Here is a 24,839-nt window from a genome sequence, read left to right as displayed (position 1 = left end):
ATTAAATATTAAAAATAAAAGAGTCTCAGAAACAGACACTGATATTCTGGTTCATTTCTCAAGCTAAATGAATAAGATGGCTGAATGCATAAGATAGTTTTCCACATCAGTCTCTCTCTTTTTTTTTAATGTCTATTCATTTTTGAAAGACAGAGTGTGAGCAGGGTAGGGGCAGAGAGAGAGAGAGGGAGACACAGAATCCGAAGCAGGCTCCAGGCTCTGAGCTGTCAACCCAGAGCCCAACGTGGTGCTTGAACCCACGAACTGCAAGATCGTGACCTGAGACGAAGTCGGTGCTCAACCAGCTGAGCCACTCAGGTGCCCCCACATCAGTCTCTTGTGAGCCTGATTGGTTTGAGTTGTATCTCTGTATGTAGAAAAAGATTAGGCTTCTGAGACTGAAACACTGAGTATGCCTCTCCTTTAAAGTTATGTAGACAATACTAAAACCTCCAAACTCTTTTGTTTGAAATTTTCACCCTCAAAGCCATTATTGAAGGGTGGAAGAGATTAATCCATAAATATTAAATATACATGTAAGATTTCCTCTAGTTTCTCAACACTACTTAAAAATAAAATTTCTGGCCCCTTGTTATCTGGGTGTATATCAGAATCCTTTCTTCTATATTTTCAAACTGTGTTCCTACAAAGAATTCCGTTTTCATTCTATGAGTAGAAAATTCCAAACCTGCATAATATTATTTTATACTTTTCCTAGCTTCATGTATTCAGCTCCCTTTGCTGTGACAGTTATAAATCATTCAAAGACTCAGTCCTTGACCTTTGAAGAACTAATGCTACCTGGTCCAGACAGAATCAGTGTTTGATTTCCTGATAGATTTGACCCTCAACAGTGTCATAAAATATCTTTTGCCACTATTTCCTAATCAAAAAAAAAAAGTATGGTGGAATTTAAGATACAAAACAGATGAACATAAGGGAAGGGAAGCAAAAACAATATAAAAACAGAGAAGGAGACAAACCACAAGAGACTCTTAAATACAGAGAATAGACTGGAGGTTGCTTGAGGAGTATGGGGGGTGGGGCTAAAATGGGTGATGGGCATTAGGGAGGACACTTGTTGGGATGAGCACTGGGTATTAAATGTGAGTGATGAATCACTAAATTCTATTTGTAAAATCATTATTACACTAAATGTTAACAAACTTGTATTTATAAAGTAAAAAAAAAGAAAGTGAGGTGAAAGACATAAAGCTTTTTGTAGCTCGTCTGTATGTTGTTTTTTATATATAAACTTGATAAATCTTTCCATGAACTATCAAATGCCTCAACCACATCAACCTATAAAAATAGCTTTGTTCTTGTTTCTCTGTTATTTCTGTAATAATAAATTCTTTACCCTCACCTCACCAACTTCTGAAAGTTTGTAATTTCAGTGTTTTATTTGACTTGCCCTCCTTATACCCCTGTTTATTGTTTGGTCGTGTCGGTCAACTCTTGTCTCCATAGCCTTTGTTCTGTCCTACCCCACTCCTTCCCAAGGTAATATCCTAATTTAGGCCTTCATTATCGTTTATCTGGAATACTATGATTCACTTTTTAACTGGTCTTCTCCTTGCTACTCGTTTATAGTAGGGGTAATAATTATGATTATTAAATAAACATTTTATCGGCACTTAAGGAAGTAGAGAATATCAGGACCCTTCATGAGTCCAAATCATGCTCTATCGTCTTTATATCCTTTTTAAACATAGTTAAGGGAATGTTATAATCATATTGAGTCTTAATTTCAATAGGCTTTTTAGTAAAATCTTACATATCATCCTTATAGATAAGAATACATGAATTTGAATTTAAAAACTACCTAACTGCTTAAATGCCAACTATCATGCTAGATTAGATTGACGTTGTCACAAACATTAGAGATTGGTAATTCATTGGATGACAGAATATAGATTCAGAAATACCTTGAAACTAAATAGGTGATGCCTATTCTGGACTTAATAATTTCTATGGGAACGCCATGATTTTACTTGATTAAGAGCACAATAAGTCTGTAGTGTTATATGGTTACCGAAATAGTGAATTTAATTATTGGCTACCAGCTGTACCTGGGGTAACATTTATTATTCTAACAGATTTTGGATTTTATTAATAAAATAATTATAATATTTACTTGATGTAGTTAAGTCTTGCTGTCTTGCTGTAATAAATTGGATTGCTTCTTTCATATTTTAGCAAAGTGTTGACTATTTGATATTTCTATTTGATCTTGTGGCATTTTACTTTTTCTTATTTCCATCTGTTTCTTCACTGTTTTATTTTGGTATTGTTTCTTTGATTTTTACCTCCAATATAACATTAACATTTTTTCTACAGTTCCTTAGATTCTATCTTGTTTAACTATTTATACCTTTATACCTGTATCCAGTAAATTCACATTCAAATATACAAAATTCTTATAAAGTCCCTCTCTACTTGTAATCAGTAATGTCACCCTGTTTATTTTTTTTTTTTAATTTTTTTTTAACATTTATTTATTTTTGAGACAGAGAGAGCATGAATAGGGGAGGGTCAGAGAAAGAGGGAGACACAGAATCCGAAACAGGCTCCAGGCTCTGAGCTGTCAGCACAGAGCCTGACGCGGGACTCGAACCCACGGACCGTGAGATCATGACCTGAGCCGAAGTCGGACGCTTAACAGACTGAGCCACCCAGGCGCCCCAATGTCACCCTGTTTAAAATACTAGTCATGGTTTATCCCATGATTAATGCTTACATGTTCACTGACTGAATCAATTCTGTGAAAACCATGCCCAAGTCAACCTTGGGAAAACAAAACCTTTCATTTCATAATATTTAATAAACATTTCATAAATGCATTTTAGATAGAGATTGAAAAATAGAAGTATGGTGTCTAGAAAAAGACTCATTCAATTCTCTTGTATAGTGGATGTTCTATTCTGCCCTGAATACCATATTTTAAGAATCCTGAGAAAGTAAGGAGAAAAAAGAGGAAGAAAAGGAAGGATCTGTGAACATTCACTTTTAAAGAGCAGTGACAAGGGGCACCTGGTGGCTCAGCCAGATGAATGTCCAACTCTTGATTTCGGCTCAGGTCATGATCTCGTATTTGTGAGATCAAGCCCCAAGTTGGACTCCATGCTATGTGTAGAGCCTGCTTAGGATTCTCTTTTCTCTTTCTCTACCCCTGCCCTACTCACGCTCTCTCTCTTTTGGAATAAATAAATAAACATCCTTAAAAAATAGGGGCACTTGAGTGGCTTAGTCAGTTGAGCGTACCACTTCGGCTCAGGTCATGATCTCATGGTTCGTGAGTTTGAGCCCCACATCGGGCTCTGTGCTGGCAGCTCGGAGCCTGGAACTTGCTTCAGATTCTGTCTCCTTCTCTCTGCCCCTCCCCCACTCATGCTCTATCTCTCTCTCAAAAATAAACATTTAAAAAAAAAAGTACGAAGAATAGATGTTTGGTCTAATTAGAGAGGAATTATGGGGCAAATGATAAATGCCTTCAAATATTTTAAAGGTTATCATGTGAAAAATAGCATAGATAGGCTACATATAGCAACACCGGACAAAAACAGGAATAATGTGTGGAAACTGGAGAGTTTTGTGTAATATAGGAAGAAAATCACTAAAAATTAACAGTGGAAAAGATTAATTACTCTGTGAGACAGCAAGCTCCTTAAACTGAGAATGTAAAACTGGAGGTTTTAGCATCTATTAAAAATAAGGTTTTTGAGTAGAAAATTGGACCAGATGACCTCTAATAATTCTTTCAGCTCCTAAGAAAGTGACTTTAGGACAAATTGTGATTTGGTAAAGGTTTAATGGAAAATCTGTTCTATGTATAATTAAGGGACATTTTCAAATTTTTGAGACAAGAGAAAGAAAAACTTAGGTATAGATAGAAAGTAAGTTTGCCCATCCGAATAGAAGGGAAAATATCAAGCCTGGGACCTAGTGAAAAATTTAATCAATAAAAGATGAAGTCATTCTGGATTTCACAGCCCATCTGAATTCCTTATTAACCCTCTTTACAGCCACTGCTGGGATTGACCCAACACCTTTACCACTTCCTAGCCTCTCTCTGATCCCTGTTGTTTTCTCTTTCAACCTGACCGGCGTACCCCCTTGCTTACCTATTTGTTCGTTTCCAGTTCACAGTACAGAGATTGTATATTTGTGGAGACTTCTTAAAATATGCTGAGATTCCACCTTTTTTAGATGTTACTGGGTTCTCACCCATGCTGTTATATGTGTATATTTAATGATAGGATGACATAATTTAGGGGTGCCAGGGTGGCTCAGTTGGTTAAACATCAGACTCTTGATCTTATTTCAGGTCTTGATCTTAGGGTCATGAGTTCAAGCCCCGTGTTGGGCTCTATGCTGGGTTTTGTGAAGCCTATTTAAAAACAAAAAACATGATTAGATATGATCATCCAGGATATTACGGAGCTTGGATACAGAAATGATGTTGTCTTGTAGCTCACATGAAAAGGATTTTAAGTCTGTCTGCAATAACTTTTTATAGGACGTGATACTAAAGCAAAATAAATCTGCTTTTATTTTTAAAGTTACAATTTTCAGATCTTTTTAGTTTTACTATTATAGCATCACATTAGGCAGCTGTTCGAATCTGACATGCTTTTTTCTATGATCGTACTCACTAGTGAATCTTAATATTCTCTAGATCACTGTGTAGAAATAACCATAGAAGCTCAACTGAAGAAGATGATTCGTCTTCAGAAGAAGAAATGGAGTGGAGTAATAACAGTTTGCTTCTAGCCAATCTTTCTATACCTCAGTTAGATGGAACTGCAGATGAAAATAGTGGTAAGTAAACTGATACACTATGAGCATTTCAGTACGTAGGGGCTAAATATGTATTTGATTTTAAAACTGTAATCACACTTTCTTAGGAAATTGGCTAACTGTGAGGCTCTGACAGTACTGTTACGTTTTGTCCTGCAAGATTTTTTCTTTGAGTATGTAGATACGTGATTCTTTCTCATTTCTAAGAGGATAACATTTGTAAATCACTGATTTAAAGTTTCATAAACTTTAATCAGTTGGTCATGTTAACATTTAAGTAGCATAAGAAACTGCAAGAGATATGCTCAGATGTTAACTAACGAATTTAAATAAAAACTTGAAAAAAAGAAATAGCTTATTTGAAGTGATAATGCAAAGAAGCATATTGCTTAAGGAAAAATTTTCAAGATGACTGTATTTTTCCCTATTCCCCAAAAAGGCACTGAATATGAATATAATTTATTTCTGATCAAAGGAATATATGTTTAAAATAATGACTAATAATCAAGTATGACTGCCTCTTGATTATTTAGATTGAGTTATTATCCTAATGATAGGAACAACCTTTTTGTTGAGACAACCATTTTAAGCATAGAAAATTTCATACAATTCCTTTCATGGTGATAGCAGGGGAAAAGATTTTAAAAATTAAAAGCACGGAGGTGAAATAAATTCTTTTTTCCCCCATTTCAGACAATCCATTGAACAACGAAAATTCTAGAACTCACTCTTCTGTGATTGCAACGAGCAAGCTATCAGTAAAACCTTCCATCTTTCACAAAGATGCTGCTACATTAGAACCCCCATCTTCTGCTAAGATTACCTTTCAGTGTAAACACACAAGTGCCCTTTCTTCCCATGTTTTAAACAAGGAAGATTTAATTGAAGACCTCCCACAGCCAAACAATATAGAAAAATGTCTAGATCATTCAGTTGCTTCTTTTACAAATGAAAGCACTTACTCTATGAAATACCCTGGATCTTTAAGCAGTTCTGTCCATTCAGAAAACTCTCATAAAGAAAGTAGTAAGAAAGATATCCTCCCAGTATCTTCCTGTGAAAGTAGTATTTTTGATTATGAAGAAGATATCCCATCTGTTACAAGACAAGTACCAAGTAGAAAGTATACAAACATTAGAAAAATTGATAAGGATGCCCCTTTTATCCATATGAACCGTCATAGTAGTGAAAGTACATTGGGCAAAAATTCTTTCAACTTTTCTGACCTTAGTCATTCAAAAAGTAAATTATCCTCTGAAGGAAATGAAAAAGGAAACAGCACAGCTCTGAATAGTTTATTCCCTTCATCATTAACTGAAAATTGTGAATTGCTATCATGCTCAGGAGAGAATAGAACTATGGTACATTCTCTTGATAGCATTGCTGATGAAAGTGGGCTAAATAAACTTAAAATTAGATATGAAGAGTTTCAAGAACATAAAACTGAAAAGCCAAGCCTCAGCCAGCAAGCAGCACATTATATGTTTTTTCCCAGTGTTGTTCTTTCTAACTGTCTCAGTAGACCACAGAAACTCTCGCCTGTAACATACAAACTACAATCCAGCAGTAAACAGTCCCGATTAAAAATAAATAAAAAGAAGCTCATAGGTCATCAAGAGACTTCTACCAAAACTAGTGAGACTGTATCCACAAAAGATAATTGTATACAAAATAATCCCTGTAATAGTAATCCTGAGAAGGATAATGTATTGGCCAATGATTTAATTAAAGTCACTCGTGGAGCTTTTGAAAATAAAACCCCCACAGACGGTTTTATAGACTGTCACTTTGGAGATGGAACCTTAGAAACTGAGCAGTCCTTTGGATTGTATGGAAATAAATATACACTGAGAGCGAAACGCAAGGTGAATTATGAGACTGAAGATAGTGAGTCAAGTTTTGTAACACACAACTCAAAAATTAGCCTACCTCATCCCATGGAAATCGGTGAAAGTTTAGATGGAACTCTCAAATCTCGAAAACGAAGAAAAATGTCTAAAAAGTTGCCCCCTGTCATCATAAAATATATTATTATTAATAGATTTAGAGGGAGAAAAAATATGCTTGTGAAGCTAGGAAAAATAGACTCTAAAGAAAAACAAGTTATATTGACAGAGGAAAAAATGGAACTATATAAAAAGCTTGCACCTTTGAAGGATTTTTGGCCAAAAGTTCCTGACTCCCCTGCAACCAAATATCCCATTTATCCACTAACACCAAAGAAAAGTCACAGAAGAAAATCAAAACATAAGTCTGCAAAGAAAAAAACTGGTAAGCAACAAAGGACAAATAGTGAAAATATCAAAAGAACTTTGTCTTTCAGGAGAAAACGGTCACATGCTATCCTGTCTCCTCCCTCACCATCCTACAATGCTGAAACCGAAGACTGTGACTTGAATTATAGTGACGTTATGTCTAAACTAGGTTTTCTTTCTGAGAGAAGCACAAGTCCCATAAATTCTTCTCCCCCTCGCTGCTGGTCTCCCACAGATCCAAGAGCTGAAGAAATGATGGCTGCTGCAGATAAAGAAGCAATGCTTTTTAAGGGTCCTAATGCATGTAATAACAAGACTGTTAATTCTCGTATGGAAAAAAATAGTCGAGCAAGAGCGCAGGTTAAGAAATCCAAAACTAAGCTTGTTAATCCTTCTGTAGTTACTAAGAAAAGGAACAAACGAAATCAGACAAATAAATTAGGAGATGATGGAAAAAAGAAACCGAGAGCAAAACAGAAACAAAAAACAAATGAGAAAGGTATGTCAAGAAAGCACATAATGAAAGATGAAAAAATTAAATCTCAGTCTGGTGCTGAAGTTAAGTTTGTGCTGAAACATCAGAATGTGTCTGAGACCTCAAATAGTTCTGGAGGCTCTCAACTACTTTTTAAACAGAAAGATGTGTCACTAATGAGCTCTGCTGTAGATCTTCCCCTTTCTGCTCCCCTGCCCACTGGAATTCATGCACAACAGAATTTATCTGGCTGCTTTTCTTCTTTCTTAGAAAGCAAGAAGCCTGATTTACAAACATTCCCCAGCTCACGAGATGATTTGCATTCATCAGTTGTTTGTAGTTCTTTGGGACCTGGAATCTCAAAAATTAATGTCCAGAGGTCTCACAATCAAAGTGCTATGTTTACTCTAAAGGAATCAACTTTGATTCAAAAAAACATATTTGATCTTTCCAACCATTTATCTCAGGTAGCCCAGAATACACAGATATCTTCGGGTATAATGTCTCCAAAGACGGAAGAGAATGCAAATACACAAAAAAACTATTTGTCATCCATCGGAAAGTTAAATGAATATCGTAATTCTTTAGACTCAAAGCCAGACCAGGCATATGCCCCTAACTTTTTGCATTGCAAAGACAGTCAGCAGCAGATTGTGTGCATGGCAGAACACTCAAAGCACAGTGAAACTTGTACTCCAGGAAATGCATCTTCAGAGGAAAGCCAAATGCCTAATAATTGCTTTGTAACTTCCTTGAGAAGTCCAATCAAACAAATAGCATGGGAGCAAAAACAAAGGGGCTTTATTTTAGATATGTCAAATTTTAAACCTGAAAGGGTAAAACAGAGGTCATTGTCAGAAGCAATTTCACAAACCAAAGCACTTTCTCAGTGTAAAAGTCGAAATGTGTCAACACCTTCAGCATTTGGTGAAGGCCAGTCTGGACTGGCAGTTCTAAAAGAATTGTTACAGAAGAGACAGCAAAAAGCACAAAATGCAAATATTATGCAAGACCCATCATCTAGTAAACCTCAACCAAACAAAAATATTTCTGGCTCCCTTGAGCAAAACAAAACAATTAAACGAACACGATCAGTAACATCTTCAAGAAAACCTCGAACTCCTAGAAGTACAAAACCTAAAGAAAAAATTCCCAAACTTCTTAAAGTAGACTCTCTCAATTTACAGAACTCTGGCCAGGTGGATAACTCTCTATCGGATGACAGTCCCATCTTTTTTTCAGATCCAGGTTTTGAGAGTTGTTATTCACTTGAAGATAGCTTGTCTCCTGAGCATAATTATAATTTTGATATTAATGCAATAGGTCAAACTGGATTTTGTAGCTTTTATTCTGGAAGTCAGTTTGTCCCTGCTGATCAGAATTTGCCACAGAAGTTCCTAAGTGATGCAGTTCAGGATCTTTTCCCAGGACAAACGATAGAAAAAAGTGAGTTTTTAAGTCATGATAACCAGAAGTGTGATGAAGACAAAAAACATCATGCCTCAGACTCAACCTCATGGATTAGATCAGGTACGCTAAGTCCTGAACTATTTGAGAAGTCATCCGTAGATAGCAATGAGAATCATCGCCACAACCAGTGGAAAAGTAGCTTTCATCCTCTAACAGCTCGCTCTAATTCAATAATGGATTCTTTCTGTGTCCAGCAGACAGAGGACTGTCTGAACGAAAAATCCAGATTGAATAGGAGTTCAGTAAGCAAAGAAGTGTTTCTTAGCTTCTCACAGCCAGGCACTTCAGACTGGATTCAAGGTCATACCAGAAAAGAGATGCAACAGTCTCTTGACTCAGTCAGTGCCTCTTTTACTACAATACTATCCTCCCCTGATGGTGAACTTGTGGATGCAGCCTCTGAAGATTTAGAATTGTATGTTTCAAGAAACAATGATATATTGACACCAACTCCTGATAGTTCACCAAGGTCTACCAGCTCTCCCTCACAATCTAAAAATGGCAGTTTTACCCCTCGAACTGCTCACATTTTGAAGCCACTTATGTCCCCGCCAAGTAGGGAAGAAATTATGGCAACTTTGTTGGATCATGATCTTTCAGAAACTATTTACCAGGAACCATTTTGCAGCAATCCTTCTGATGTACCAGAAAGGCCCAGGTAATCAGAATTATTTTTTCCCTTTGAGTCACTCTGTATATTGTAGCGAGTATAACATTGGTACCTGAATGCTAATTTTCTGGCTGTAATACTGTATTTATAAGCAAATCATTGTAAAAGCTATTCATAATTGTGGACTTCTGAGAAAATTCACAAACTAGCTGGATGGTTGCCCCTTGAGAACTTTAAGTTGAAGAGTATTGGTCTTGGGTTATTAACATTGTGTCAACCTTAAGGATTAGAGATGCAGAGGCTCACTGTGACTTGATACCAGATTAAGAAGGATGTCATAATACTTGAAAAGTATATTTATCATTTTAAAAATGATATTTGTTTCTCAAAAGTGTAACTTTATAATTTTAAAAGAACTTTATTTTTTAAAAGTGAAAATGAGCATACATATGTTTTAAGTACTTTTATGATATATCTCTAAATGAAGATTAAGTTGTTTGTACTATATATCACTTTCTTTTCACGTTGCCAACATCTTCAATCATACTGTTATTACTGTTAGTTTGTATAGTTATTAGGGTGCAAGATGGACTTCAGTTCCTCTTATTCCTCCTTTTTTTTTTTTTTTTTAAAGAATCTCCAGAGAAGCAGTAGACGGATACACACACACACACGCGCGCGCACACACACACACACACACACAGCCGATAGCAAAATGCAAAGGAATCAGTATTGGTTTATTTATTAACCAGTAAAGTAGGTATTCTGTACTACTTGCATCACCAAGGTAGAATATAACCGATAGGGGCTAAGTTGGAGAATATGACTTAATCCATGTGGTTTAAGTGTTGACTTTGGGTCCTACCCACCTGTGTCTTGATTCCATTTACCTAACCAGTTGCAAGAAGAGGCAGTTCTTTTCAGCCATTCAGTCAGAAGCAGAGGAGGTTGGCTAGGACTGCAGAGGCCCACTTGGCTTATTCTAAATGATGGGAAGAGATAGGAAGAATCTGCTATATACACTAACCTGACCATGTTAGTAAAAGCACCATGTTCTTGACTCTAGTAAAAAAGACACAGTGAATGCCAGACTTTTACCGTGCAGATCAGCAATAACTCCTGCAGGAGTCCGTTTAAGAAAGGGTTGAGAAAAAGTGATCAGAAATATAGGGTAGAAGTTTCCTCTAAAGACTTGAAGTGGGAGACAGAAAATTTCCTTCCCACCCTTCCTAATACAGTTTTAGTTTTGTTTTGCTTTGCTTAGTTCTTTTATGTGGTCTTTTAACATGAATGGGACTCTTTCTCTTTATTTCACTGCCAGAATATATGAATATCTGTTTCTTACACGTTAGTTTCCATTATATGAGGGGCTTTGGCTTTATAGGTGGTAAATATGGTATATTTTTAATTGAACTGTTTTTTCTGTCTCAGCCTTACTTACACATCTAGTTTTTAGTTCTCTGTTAACTTACCATGTGTTAGTCATTAATGCTGTGTTGCTGTTACTTGTCCAAATTTGAGACTTGTCGTGCAGCTGAAATAAAAGGATGATAGTCATCATTTTTGAAAAACACAATTTTTATTAAGTTTATTTATTTATTTTGAGAGAGAGGGAGAGAGAGAATCCCAAGCAGCCTCTGCACTGTCAGTGGAGAGCCAGATGCGGGGCTCAAAACTCCAAACTGTGAGATCATGACCTGAGTTGAAATCAAAAGTCAGATGTTTAACCAACTGAGCCACCCAGATGCCCCTGGCATAATATATATATTATATATATTATTATATATTATAATATATATAATATATATATTATATATATTATAATATATATTATATATATTATAATATATATTATAAAACATTATTGTTTTAGTATTATATATAATATATATTACATATATAATATTTAATATATAAGATTAAATGTATATAAATGTAATATTAAAAACAATATTTTAATATTAGAGTCTTCACTGTAGTAAATTTAGGAAGTATAAAAGCATAAAAATCACACCATTTCTCTACCTAGTAATGACCATTCTTAATATTTTAATTTTTTAAAATTTCTTTAAATTTATAATTTTTGTTTTATAAAATGTAATCTTACTATAGTCATAGTATTACAGATTTTTTTCACTTAATATTATAAACATTTTCTAAATTTATGAGTTTCTTGAAACATTTTAATGGCTACATAATAATCCTATCATATATATATATTATTGGACAGAAACTTTGTTCCTTATTCTAATATGATAGATAATTATGTGATTGTTTTCTTCATAAAGCATTTTTTGTATTTTGGGGGTTTTCCATATAGTCTTGTAAGTAGGATTACTGTTATATGTAAATAATGAATCACTAAATACTACTGAAACCAATGTTACACTATATGTTAACTACTTGAATTTAAATTTAAAAAAAAAGGATTTCTAAAAAATTTAAGGCTCTTAATATATATTATGACATGCAGTTATGCTGCTGACAATATTTAAGAGAGCTGAACTTACTACACCTCACCAATTTTGGGGTTTTTTTGTTTTTGTTTTGTTTTGTTTTTTTACTTGATTATGATCTCTATACCATTAATGTTAGAGATGGGCATGGCATATAATATGTACTCATTTTCTTCAGTAGCAGTAATTCTTCTAGTTTTTCATATAGCTGGGAGGTGGATACAGGAAAGATGTAGATTTTGGTTACAAAGTTAATTAATAAGGGCCAAAGTCTTACCACGTAAAGAGGAAAAGGAACTGTGGTAACCTTTCAGTCCAAATTAGAAAACGTGAATCCAGTTCATTGAGTTTTATGTAGGGAATGACTAGGATGTTTGGAAAATCATGCCCTAGAAGAAGTGATTGAAAAAACGAAGATCTATCTTCATATCCATGAAAGAAATACCATAAGGAAGAAAAAGTTGACTTCTCTTGCTGCAGATGATAAATAGTACCAATGGATATATGTTAGACAAAGAGAGAGGTTTAGCTTGATACTTGCAACTATTGGAAAACTAAGCCAGGCTACTATTTAATAGTGGTTCCCCACATACACAAACATTATCAGCATTTATGCTATGCACTCTGTGTACTCTGGTAACTCAAAGTTCGGATGTAGTGTTAAACTTTGCCATGTAAAAGGGTGAAAGAATTATGGTAATTTCAATTGTATGTGATTTTTTTTTAATGTTTGAGGGGATTTGGTCGGGGCGGGGAGCGTTACAAAGATATGTTTGAATTGACTGGTTTTGCTAAACTATTGTAGATATTAGAAAATGTCTAGAGAGGCTATAGATAAAATCCAGGCACACAGTCTCTAATGATAAATTCTTCCATTGTTTTTATTCATATGTGGTAACAGTGGAAAGTTATTTAAGATGAGTAGAGGAAAGTAGAGGATCAGTTTGTGCCATCTCCTTGAAGAAAAGAAAGCTTCGTGGGTCACTTAAAACAAAAAATACCTTCTTTCCCTGGTATTGATGAACTTAATTTAGTCATATACCTGGAAATTAATTTAGTCATATACCAGTGAAGAAAAACATATTAAGACTAAAGAGGCTGTACCTGCATAAAGTATGTAGGGGGAAGGTGTAGAAAGGGAAGATATGGTCATTTTTAAGAATCCAAAAGGGACTTTAAAAAATCTCTAGAGGGGTGCCTGGGTGACTCAGTTGGTTAAGTGTCTGACTTCCACTCAGGTCATGATCTCACAGTAGGTGGGGTCGAGCCCTGCGTCGGGTTCTGTGCTGCAGCTCAAAGCCTGGAGCCTGCTTCGGATTCTGTGTCTCCCTCTCTCTCTGCCCCTCCCCTGCTCACACTCTTGTCTCTCTATATCTCTCAAAAATAAGTAAAAATGTTTTAAAAAATTTTTAAACATCTCTATGATAGGGAGCTAAATATTTTGGTAATTGCTCTTTGAGATGAAACAGTTGTTCTAAAATATGTTGTTTGTAGGGAGATTGGTGGACGGCTTCTCATGGTAGAAACTCGACTTCCAAATGATCTGGCTGAGTTTGAGGGAGACTTTTCCTTGGAAGGACTTCGTCTGTGGAAAACAGCATTCTCAGCAATGACTCAGAATCCACGACCAGGGTCACCCCTTCGCAATGGCCAGGCAGTGGTCAATAAAGGGTCAAGTAATAGCTGTAAAATGGTTGAAGATAAAAAAATTGTGATTATGCCTTGCAAATGTGCCCCAAGTCGACAACTGGTTCAAGCATGGCTTCAAGCCAAAGAAGAATACGAACGTTCCAAGAAACTGTCTAAAACTGAGCCAGCTGGAGTCATAAAATCTGCTGAGAACTTCAGCTCTTCAGTTAACCCAGATGACAGACCTGTAGTGCCTCCAAAAATGAGTACAACTCCACATATACTCCCCACTACAGCACATACCAAGGAAGATGTTGATACTTCTCAGATTGCTTTACAAGCGCTAACCACAGGATGTAGTCGAACTGTAAGTGAAAGTCAGACACTGCCACCAGTTGCTTCTGCAAATGATCCTGAGAAAGGTGAAGATGATGATGATGACTATTATGTTAGTTACAGCTCCCCTGATTCTCCAGTAATTCCGCCTTGGCAACAAGCAGCATCCCCAGATTCTAAAACATTAGATGGAGAGGAGAGACCCGCATCACAAGTAGAGGAACTACATTCCCTGACTATTGAGGACTTCTTAAAACCAGTAAAAGATGATATACAGAAAAGCCCCTGCACTGAGCCTTTGGAGCCTCTAGTGATATCTCCAATTAATGTTAGGGCAAGAACTGGAATATGTGAATCACTTTGCCTTCATAGTACACCAATTATACAGAGAAAACTTCTAGAAAGGCTTCCTGAAGCAAGTAGCCTGAGCCCTTTGTCAACAGGTAAGGTTACAAAGAAGAGGAAGACTTCATAATTCTTCTTCAAAGATTAGAAATTAAATGAAAACATTAGACTATATAATGAAATCCAGAGCTTTTTAAATGAAATTTTAACTCTACTAGTGAGATGTTATTATGACAGTTTCTTGTAAAGTCATCGATCATCTCATAGAAACTTAATTTTTATCTTTCTGCTGTGAAATCTACTTATATATGCTTCCATCCTGTCGTCTTATCTTCTGGGTGAAATATAGGAGGCCTCTCAGAAGTCTTCCTTTTTCTCAACTTGATTTTTCCCACTGGCTTTAATATATACCCAAGTCTTTCTCACCCTTTAAGATATAAGGAAAACCAAAAACATTCCTTCACCTTAGATCTGTAGCTTCTACTCTTTTTCCTCTTCTTCAAAGCCAGATTTCTTAAAAGATTTCTGTAATTTGACAACTCCCATTTCTTTTACCTTCATTTCTCAGCCCATTCAACATTGCATTCAACCCCCATCATTCCCCCATCATTGCTCTTGTAAAGAATTTCAATAAGTTTCATGTAGCTAAAGCCAGTGTGTATTTTTTGTTCTTACTGTCACATGGCCTGTTAAACAGCCATTGTCCTGTCGACCATTACCTTGGAGCCTCTTCTACCCTTTGCTTTTCTCCTACTCCTCTGTTTCTGCCTACTTGATTTCCTTTGAAGCTTTACTCTATGTTTTCTCCCTAAATGAGTGAATTCCTGCCCACAGGATTACTACAGATAACCCACAAATTTAAATTTCCAGTTCAGAACTCTCTTAACCTCCAGAACACTATATCTAACTGTCTATTTGGGATTTCTACTTGAATGCTCGAAGGCACCCCAACCAAGGTCAATATTTTTAAAACTCAATTCATGATCTACAGCATATACTCACTACCAATTGTGTGTACTCATAAACACAAACATGCATGCCTACACATAGAAGCCCATATGGTCCTTTCCGGGTTTTCCTTCAATAAATAGTACCACTATCTCTTTGTCACTGAGTTACGCAAGTCAGAAGCATGGGGTTTATTTGTAACACCTATCTGATTCACCTCACTGCCCATCCTGTGATTCCTAGTCCATTACTAATTTCTATCACTTTGTTCCTAAATTACCCAAATCTCTACTGTTGCCTCTGTCTCTACCACCACAACCTCAGGCCAAGCTATCATCATCTGTCACTAGCCTTTTTATTCACCCATAGTAATTTCCACTTCTTTTGCTGGGTAATCAGGGGAAATCCTCACTCTGTTCCTAGGTAATTACTACTCTTTCTCCTGATTTTTAGCACAAAAAAGCCTTCCTAATCTCCCTGACGAGTAAAAATTCCCAATTATATTCCACTTTGTTATACTTACCCCAATTATAATTTTATTTTTCTGTATTGGATGAATGTATGATTCTCTTTCTAGACCGTGTGAGAGAAGAAACTGTATCTTTTCTTCCTCTTCATATGTTCTCTATAAATAAGTAAATGAATTAAATGATTGCCTAGGATATGACTGAAGTAAAAACTCAATAATTAAAATAGAAACGTTTTTATTTAAAAATACAAAATTTTAAAGTTATTTTGCTGGAGATCAGAGATTTGAATTAGTTTTGTTTTTAAATTATGAAGTTTTAGGGAGGAATTAATAGGACAGTATTCATAGATGGTACTCAAGAGTTTGGAACAGCAATTTTTTTTTTTTTAAAGCAGGCAATTTTGATGTATATGTTAAATATGATCTTTCTTTCTACAGAACCAAAAACCCAGAAATTGAGTCATAAGAAAGGAAGTAATACTGACACTCTTAGAAGAGTACTCTTAACACAAGCAAAGGTAACTATGCTAAACATATTTAATGTTCAGTGGACGATCCATTCTTATCTTAGATTTTAGTTAGATAATTGATAAATTTGTGTCTCATTTTTAAAAATTTTATTATATTTTTACATCATTTTATTTACATATCTTTGAGACAACAAGAAATTGCCTAATTTTTTTTTAGTTTATTTTTTGTTGTTGGGATCTAAAAGATTCTTATATGTAAATACAAATATTACAGAGAAAGTGAATATGATAGCCAAAATGTGGATTATGAGGATACAAATACATTAACTGATTACTGGCAAAATCAGAACAATCCAATGACAGCAGAGCTCAAGTAAGTGATTTTTTGATCCCACCAAAAATATATCCTTTTTCTTGGTTTATTACTTTTTTCTCAAATATAACATTGACTTTTTTCAGTTCATTTTGCTAAGTAGCAAAGGAAAGCAACATTGTTTACCACTGAAACTCTGAAAAATCATAAATATCTTTATTTAAATACTAAAAATATGGTAATACTTAGAAATATATGGCTATATAAAAAAAGTAAACATTAGACATGTATCCTTAAAAATAGATGACAGAAATCACTTCCATATTGGCTACATTTCATTAATATTAACCACATGAAATACATTTCAGTATTTCTATTTTAAGACTATAAATAACGTTTTTAAAACTTTTATTTTTAAATACTATTGAATTACAAGCTATTTATGTCAAAAAATAAATGCAAATGTGTTGTGGACATAAATCAACACTTGGGGGAAATGGTTAATGGATTTGGAAATCAGAAAATATTTTAAAAAATAGATTCTATTTTTTCTAAACCCTTCAAGATTATATATATTTTCATTCATCTTTCAGACACATGTTGTGTTTGGGTAAAATACAAACCCAGAATTTCAAATCTTTTATAAACTTTAGCCAAAATTAGTTGCAAATATATTGCCTGCTTGTTTGCCATACTTCCCAGAATTTGGTCAAGATCAATGTCCATGTGGTGTAAATGTCAACTCTCCAACAAGACTATTAGTTATTTGGGGTTTGAAAACTCAAAGATCAACATATGGTTTGCTTACAGATTGTATCAGATATTTCTACATATATCCAGTTCTGCTATCTTGAATTCCTAGCATGAAAAGAATGTTAATAAAATACTTGGTTTCTTCTTGGGCCTAAAGAGGTGATACTAGTTTATCATGTATTATTTTACCAAACACATAAAGCAGATTATCTAGGTAGAAATAATTGATTAAAAAAAAAAAAAAGATTGCTCATTTATCTTTTTCTGGCTATGTGTGTGTTTTTTCTTTGATAGAATCAATTTGCAGCAGTAAATACCCCAAAGAAAGAAACTTCTCAGATTGATGGACCATCTTTAAACAATTCTTATGGTTTCAAAGTCAGCGTACAAAACTTACAGGAGGCAAAAGCTTTACATGAGGTAAAACTGCAACAGTAAGGACACATCCACTGTTTAACTCTCATGTTTTATTTTATAGAACAAGTATGGGAATTTCTTACTGAGGGAGGAATACATTGAATTCTGTTCCTGTTAATCTTCATTTTGTTATTATTTATGTATCTATATAAAATAGACAAACTTTTAAAGTAGCCATCAGTTAGACTGCTTTGTGGTTTCACAATTTTCATAAATCTTATAGCTGAAATTCAGGTTATAGAAGCTAAAATTGGAAAAGCTTTTATAACTATTAGAAAATCTCTATATTATTCTGGGATTGTTATATTAGGATGTTATATCCTAAATGAGATATTTACTAGTATTTTCTGTTTGGTTGGTTCAGTGGATTAGTGCTTGCTAATTCATTTGCTACAATTCATTTGTTCACATAATCTCTATATAACCCAGTTCCCCTCACAGCACAGACCATATGCCAAAGAGTAGGAAGCTATTTTGTAAGAATGTATGTTGGTCACAGGATGGAGTAGAGAATATGTGAGAGTGGATCACTGTAAATTTATCTGTATTAAAGAAAACACAACTCAGAATACATATCTGACTGGCAGTAAAGTGGAAATTAGAGTATATTTTCATTGTTTATACCTGTGCTGGCCACCACTAGCAATGTGCCTGTTGAGAATTTAAAATTTACCTTATCCATCTAGGAAGTGAATTCTATATTTTATTTAAATAATTTAGATTTAAAACTGATACTTGACTCGTTTACTAGAAAACTTTTAAGTATGTGTGGAACAACTTAGGTTTTTAAAACTACTTTTTCAACTGTAAATTTTATGATATCTAAATACAGGTCAAGTATTTATTTCCATGCAGAAATTTAGCACCCACATTGAAATGTGCTATAAATGTAAAATGCACACTGATTTTGAAGACTTTAAACAGGAAGAAAGGATGTAAAATGTTCATTAGTAATTTTTATATTAATTACACATGTTGAAAGGATGATATTTTAGATGTATTGAATGAAAATATTTTTAAATTAACCTATTTTTACTTTTTTAAATGTAACTACTAGAAAATTTTAAATTATATGTGACTTTCATGTTACACTTTTTTTTTAAGTTTATTTATTTTGAAAGAGAGAGAGTGCACATGAGGGGGAGCAGGGGAGGGGCAGAGAGAGAGAGGGGAAGAGAGAATCCCAAGGAGACACAGGGCTGGATCTCACAAACCATGAGATCATGACCTGAGTTGAGACCAAGAGTCATATGCTTAATCAACTGAGCTACCCAGGCACCCCCATGATATTTCCATTGAACAGTTGTTTTAGGTCCTTGTCCTCTTTAGAGCACAGAATTCAATTTATTTTTTGTGTTTTTGTTCTCAAGTCAATTCTGTCTTAAACTGTTCTAAGGATGAGCATAAACTAAAAGAAGTATTCAAATATTGTCCTCAATTTTTATCCTAAATTTGAACTAAGATTTGTACTTTTCTAGAAGTAGATTAGAACATAGTCTAATTGCCTAATTGTTTGTACATTTTTCCATTCAACAGCATTTCATTTAGTTCCTGAATTTTACCTACTTGGCCCTGTACTATTCTCTGTAGCCAAGATAAACTAAGTAATAAACTCAGGAATACATGTCTTAATGAAGAATACACCCAAAATTAGAAAAATAAAATACCATGATAAAAAAAATCTTTTATTAAAGCAAATTTAATAGACCTTAGCAAATACTTGTTACTTTTGATTATCCTTTATTTATTTGAAAAACTTAATCTTCTTCTTATGCTCTTTATTTCTACATAACCTCATCTCAGAATCATGGGCCCTCTTGAAGTTAAAATCACTTGGGAGGACTGGCAGGTTGCTCACAGCTTCTTCCCTAAGAAGGCCTCAAGGCATACTACAAACAGCCACCTGGTGGTCAAATAGGGAATGAACCATAAAAAATCTGCACTGTGTATGCTGTCCTTTTTCTAGGAAATTGTGCCCTCAGCACTTTTTCTTCTGTGTCCCATTATGCTACACTAACTTCTCTCTCTTCTGCATATAAATACTCAGGGTAGAAGAGAAGGGGTATAATCCTCATCCACCTTTGTCCCCTTCCTCTTTCTTAGTCATACTCAGTAAATCTCTCCCCCATCTCTTCATTTCATATATTTGCTTATAAAGAAAATGCCCCTAAGATCAGTGCATTTTATATCAAAGAGTAGAAAGGGCAAAATTTTAATGTGAAGTTTGACGTACTAAATAAATAAACCTCCACAAATCTTTTGACCTGAAATTGTCTTCAGTCTTCTCCATAGTCTTTGCACATGTTCATCCTTTTCTAACTAAACCAGTTTTTTGGTTTTGTTTTGTTTGAGTTAGGGAAAGGTTTTCCAGTTACATTTTTTTATTTTCTAAATTAATACGTGCTTTGTGTTAAAAATATATGCTCTTTAGGTTTATATATATATATATATATATATATATATTTAAAAGTAGAAGTTCTTTCCCTTAGCTCCCCATTTTATTGGTTAGATTTTTTTTAAGTAAAAAAAATTTTTTTTTGACATTTATTTATTTCTGAGAGACAAAGAGAGACAGAGCATGAGCAGAGGAGGGGCAGAGAGAGAGGGAGACACAGAATGCAAAGCAGGCTCCAGGCTCTGAGCTGTCAGGACAGAGCCCGATGGGAGCTCGAACTCACAAATTGCAAGATCATGACCTAGGCGGACGTCAGACACTTAACCAACTGAGCCACCCAGGCGCCCCTTAAATAATTTTTTTTAAGTTTATTTTTATTTATTTTGAGAGAGCAAGTGGGGGAGGGACAAAGAGAGAGGATCCAAGCAGACTCCAAGCTGTCAGTGCAGAGCGCGACACAGGGCGCGACACAGGTTCAAGCCCCATGTCGGGCTCTGCGCTGACAGCTCGGAGTCTGCTTGGAATTCTCTCTATCCCTGTCTCTCAAAAATAAACTTAGAGAAACAGCAATGTATAAGGAAAGTGGTAGATTTGTGGATATTTGTTTTATTATTCTTTATGCTTTCTGTCTGCATAGTTAATGTTCTTTATAGTTTAAAAAGTACTTAACTACAAATTTACTAACGAATACACACAACATTACATGTATATGGTAAAAAAAAATTCAATCGGGACCAAAAGATTTACAAGAAAATTAAGCTTCCCTCCTACCTCAGACTAGGTAGCCCTCCTACCTCAGACTAAGTAGTCTCCTTCCCCAAAGGCAGTAGAAGTAGTTCTGTGTTGTTATGTCTCTTTGCAGAAATTTCCTATGCATGTGCTTTAACATTTTTTACATACATATACACATACTACACTCACTGGTTCCACTTTTCAATGTATTATGGTGATCTTTTCGTACTAAAACATCCAGATCTGGCTAATTCTTTTGAAAATTTTAAAGGTTAAAGAGTATTCCATTGTATGTAGTCTTCATGGGATGTCACATAATTTATGTAACCAGTCCTCAACTGATAGACATTTATGTTTTTAGTCTTTTATGACTTATGAAAGACTAGAAATATCATAACTTTTAATGCACATCCTCATACATAAATTTTGGCTACATGTATGATTATATCTGCAGGATATATTCTCAGGAATAAAATTGCTAGATCAAAGGGTACGTCTATTTTTAATTTTGATAGATAACTTCTAAATTGTCCTCCAAAGAAGTTTACTAAATTCTACTCATATCACTAGTGAGAGCCTTATATTGATTACATTTTTTCAACAGCTGGCATGCAAAATAAATACAAAATACAAATAGTTCGTTAAATCTATATGACTTCAATAATTACCAATATTGTAACAGTAGTCTACTGTTTTTCTATTGCCAGGTATTACTGGTACAGTGATGGTTATAATTCCGGCTGTAATCATGAATCTAACTTAAGTTGTTTTTTTTTTACCCAGAATTTCTACTCAATTACAGTTAAATCCTTTTATTTTTTATTAAAATAGGAAAGTAGGTATAAAAAGCAAAATACTACCTTTTTTTGCATTTTTGCCAAAGAGAAAGTGTGTATGGGCAGAAATCTAGCTATTGTTGTAGTTGATGCCATAATATTCTTATGATATTTTTTAAAGAAAAACTATTATAAAAAAACTTGCCCAGTACATACAGAAGTAAATTGAAGTAGTAGAGAATTAATAGGAGCTTCAAACTAAAATACCTCTCTCTTTTTAAACTATAGGTGAAACCATAGTTAACTGGGTAGAAAGTAAAAAGTAGCAGACTTTGATTCAAATAAACAACCACTTGGACTAGTCATTCTCTTTCTCAAACAGGAATGAAAAAATTGAAAGGCACTTGCATGTATTTTAAAGAAATAGTTTTAAGTATGTATTGTCACTGAGAAATTATAGCATAAGCAGTTTTTCTAGAATAAAAACATGAATTAATTTAATCTAATCTTAGAAAATCCTTAATCTGTGGAGTATTAAACTGTGGCTGTGTCCTTTATGGTTTTCTTTTTTTTTTCAATTTTACACATATTTCCTTGGAATCTTGGTGAAACATTTCTTTCAGCATGTCCCAAAAAATAATCTAAAATCCTAATTTTTATTTCCTTTTATAGATACAAAATCTTACCCTAATCAGTGTGGAGTTACATGCTCGAACTAGACGAGACTTAGAACCAGATCCTGAATTTGACCCAATCTGTGCTCTGTTTTACTGCATTTCATCTGACACTCCACTACCAGATACAGACAAAACAGAACTCACAGGTGTAATAGTGATTGATAAAGACAAGCCTGTCTCCAGCCAAGGTATTTGTTCATTTTTATTAATTTTGTACCTACCCACCCTAGGATGAACCTTTTAATGGGGCAATTTCTGTGCTGGAGATCTAAGCCAAGCAAGTATAAGGAACTCATTTTATATTGTTCTAAGTATTGTTTTATAGTATATTAATTGCTAATACTGAATTAAAATGATAATCTGTAGGTTGGGTGAACAGTCTTCCTTATGTATGCATTGCTGGTATTTTGCTGCTAATACAGAGTTTCTCTTTGCTTTTAAGAAGTTATTAGTGTCGATTAATGGATTAAAAGAGACTTTTAAGATGTATTCCAATTTTGTTCATATGTATGTTTTTGGCTTAGATGTTCTTCATATAGTATACCATATAAAAGCATTTCATAAAATATCAAGTGTCCTTCTGCAGTTTTGAATAGTAATACATGAATTCAGTCAGCTGAGAAGGAAGTCTTAGCACCGAACAAAACCATGTAGGAATTTACAGTTTAATCAATGGTGTGCTTGAGCTGACTTGTACCAGCTCACAATCCAGTTACTAAATTTTTATGAATTCTTGAACTAGTTGGTGTCACATTGGTAGTTTGAGATCAGCATGGAGAGGAGTCTTTTATGGAAAAAGACAAGCACTACAAAGCAGGTCTTTTTTTTTTTTTTTTTTTTTTTTTTCCTTAGGAGGTAGTTATAAACAGTTACCAGCATACCATTGATTAAAATATTCTCTACTATGGGCACCTGGGTGGCTCAGTGGGTTAGGCATCTGACTTTGGCTCAGGCAATGATCTTGTTGTTCATGAATTTGAGCCCCCCCATCGGGCTCTACTGTAAGCACAGAGTTCAAATCAGATCCTCTGCCCCCCTCTCCCTCTGCTCTTCCTCCACTTGCATGCATGTGTGCACACTCTCTCTCTCTCAAAAGTAAACATTTAAAAAAGTAAATAAAATATTCTCTACTAAACAAAGCTCTTCCTATGGGAAGAGTAAAGACAGAAGCAAAGTAATGAAATTTTTTGAGGTGACACATTATTACTTGAGGAATTTGGTGACTGTAGACTTTTCAGGAAAATAATGGAATGAAATTTGAATTTTCAGTTGCATATTAAACTAGAAAAACTTTAGGAAAGTTTTTAAGAAATAGACTTAAATTATGTATTTAGTTTGGGGAATGCTCTTTTTTTTTTTAATGTTTATTTTGAGGTAGACTCCATGTGGGAAGGGGCAGAGAGAGAGAGGGAAAGAGAGAATTCCAAACAGGCTCCACGCTGTCAGCACAGAGCCCAAGGAAGGGCTGTAGCTCATGAACCATGAGATCATGACCTGAGCCGAAGTCAAGAGTTGGACACTTAACCAACTGAACCACTCAGGCACCCCTGGGGAATGCTCTCTTAATTTAAAGTATTTCAGTAGCATAATTTCACTCAAAGTTTAGGGTTTATATTACTTACACAATGTGTGTAATAAACATTTTGCTTATTTTTTAGATATCAGGTATCAGACCCCATTACTGATTAGATCTGGAATTACAGGACTAGAAGTTACCTATGCACCTGATGAGAAGGCACTTTTTCAAGAAATTGCAAATATAATAAAAAGGTATTGTTTTATATTTTCTGATTTTTCCAGCTTTTGTTCAGAGGGTCCTTTCTTGCTCTTGATTAATAACATGGGCAAAAGTAGGAAAGGAGAAGAGAATTTCTTCCTGTGGCCCTTAAAAGTAAAATTATCCTTGGAAAAATTTTGCCCTTACCTCTCATCACCATCCATCACCATTTCCAGCAGACTAGGGACGGCAAAACAATATTCGGTTCTCAAGATTGAAGAAGAAATATTGGTTTAGCAATTCTGGCTTTCCCAGTTGGATTTTAGTGTGATTTTTCTATGGTAGTGAAATAATGGGGAACTGTACTAAACTTAAATTGTATTATTCATTAAATAGGCTTCTATCTTGGGAGTCAGCCACATTTCAATACATTTTTTTTTTATGTTTTCTGAGTTCTAAACCAATGTTTTCAACAAGTGTTAGTATGCAATCTATTCGTAAATCTAGGATTATGTGGTCCATACTCTTTTGTAATACATAGTTCCTTAAAAATCTCATTTGATCATTTGATGGTTGGCCTGGATGATTGATAGTAGAATCTTGTCAAAATTTATGAAAAGGATTTTTTAAAACAGAAGTATTTTAATTTAAAAATAATTAAGTGAATCTTTTGCATTTTCTAAAGACTATAACTTTTGGTAACTATGGACCCTTCTGTTAAATGCTTCACTTTTCCAGGCACTTAAAATTTCTGCCTATTGCTAGGCTTAGGTTTTTAAATACCTAAAGCAGGCTG

General features: G+C 34.6%; 1 protein-coding gene and 1 long non-coding RNA gene across 5 annotated transcripts in view; one reads left to right on the top strand and one right to left on the bottom strand.

The window, feature by feature from the left end:
- REV3L (REV3 like, DNA directed polymerase zeta catalytic subunit) overlaps positions 1 to 24,839 on the top strand; it is a 175,006-nt gene that overhangs the window by 93,153 nt on the left and 57,014 nt on the right. For all 4 annotated transcript variants that reach the window (XR_006717481.1, XM_045499299.1, XM_045499300.1 and 1 more), the window contains exons 12-18: positions 4,679 to 4,821; positions 5,494 to 9,658; positions 13,561 to 14,474; positions 16,232 to 16,311; positions 17,624 to 17,749; positions 22,322 to 22,514; positions 23,985 to 24,096. Coding sequence is in view for 3 of the 4 variants with exons in the window: in XM_045499299.1 (XP_045355255.1) it covers positions 4,679 to 4,821; positions 5,494 to 9,658; positions 13,561 to 14,474; positions 16,232 to 16,311; positions 17,624 to 17,749; positions 22,322 to 22,514; positions 23,985 to 24,096 (5,733 nt within the window). In the remaining variant the exon portion in view is untranslated. The remainder of the gene's footprint in view (positions 1 to 4,678; positions 4,822 to 5,493; positions 9,659 to 13,560; positions 14,475 to 16,231; positions 16,312 to 17,623; positions 17,750 to 22,321; positions 22,515 to 23,984; positions 24,097 to 24,839) is intronic.
- Positions 10,172 to 14,191, bottom strand: LOC123608870. The gene is made up of 3 exons (XR_006717483.1): positions 13,999 to 14,191; positions 11,083 to 11,144; positions 10,172 to 10,592 (listed from the first exon to the last, which is right to left on the bottom strand). It is a non-coding gene; the product is annotated as an uncharacterized LOC123608870 (long non-coding RNA).

The sequence above is a fragment of the Leopardus geoffroyi genome, chromosome B2 (genome assembly GCF_018350155.1).
Source record: "Leopardus geoffroyi isolate Oge1 chromosome B2, O.geoffroyi_Oge1_pat1.0, whole genome shotgun sequence".
Lineage (NCBI taxonomy): Eukaryota > Metazoa > Chordata > Mammalia > Carnivora > Felidae > Leopardus > Leopardus geoffroyi.
Note: the sequence above shows the minus strand (reverse complement) of the source record. Positions and strands in the feature narration are given on the sequence as shown.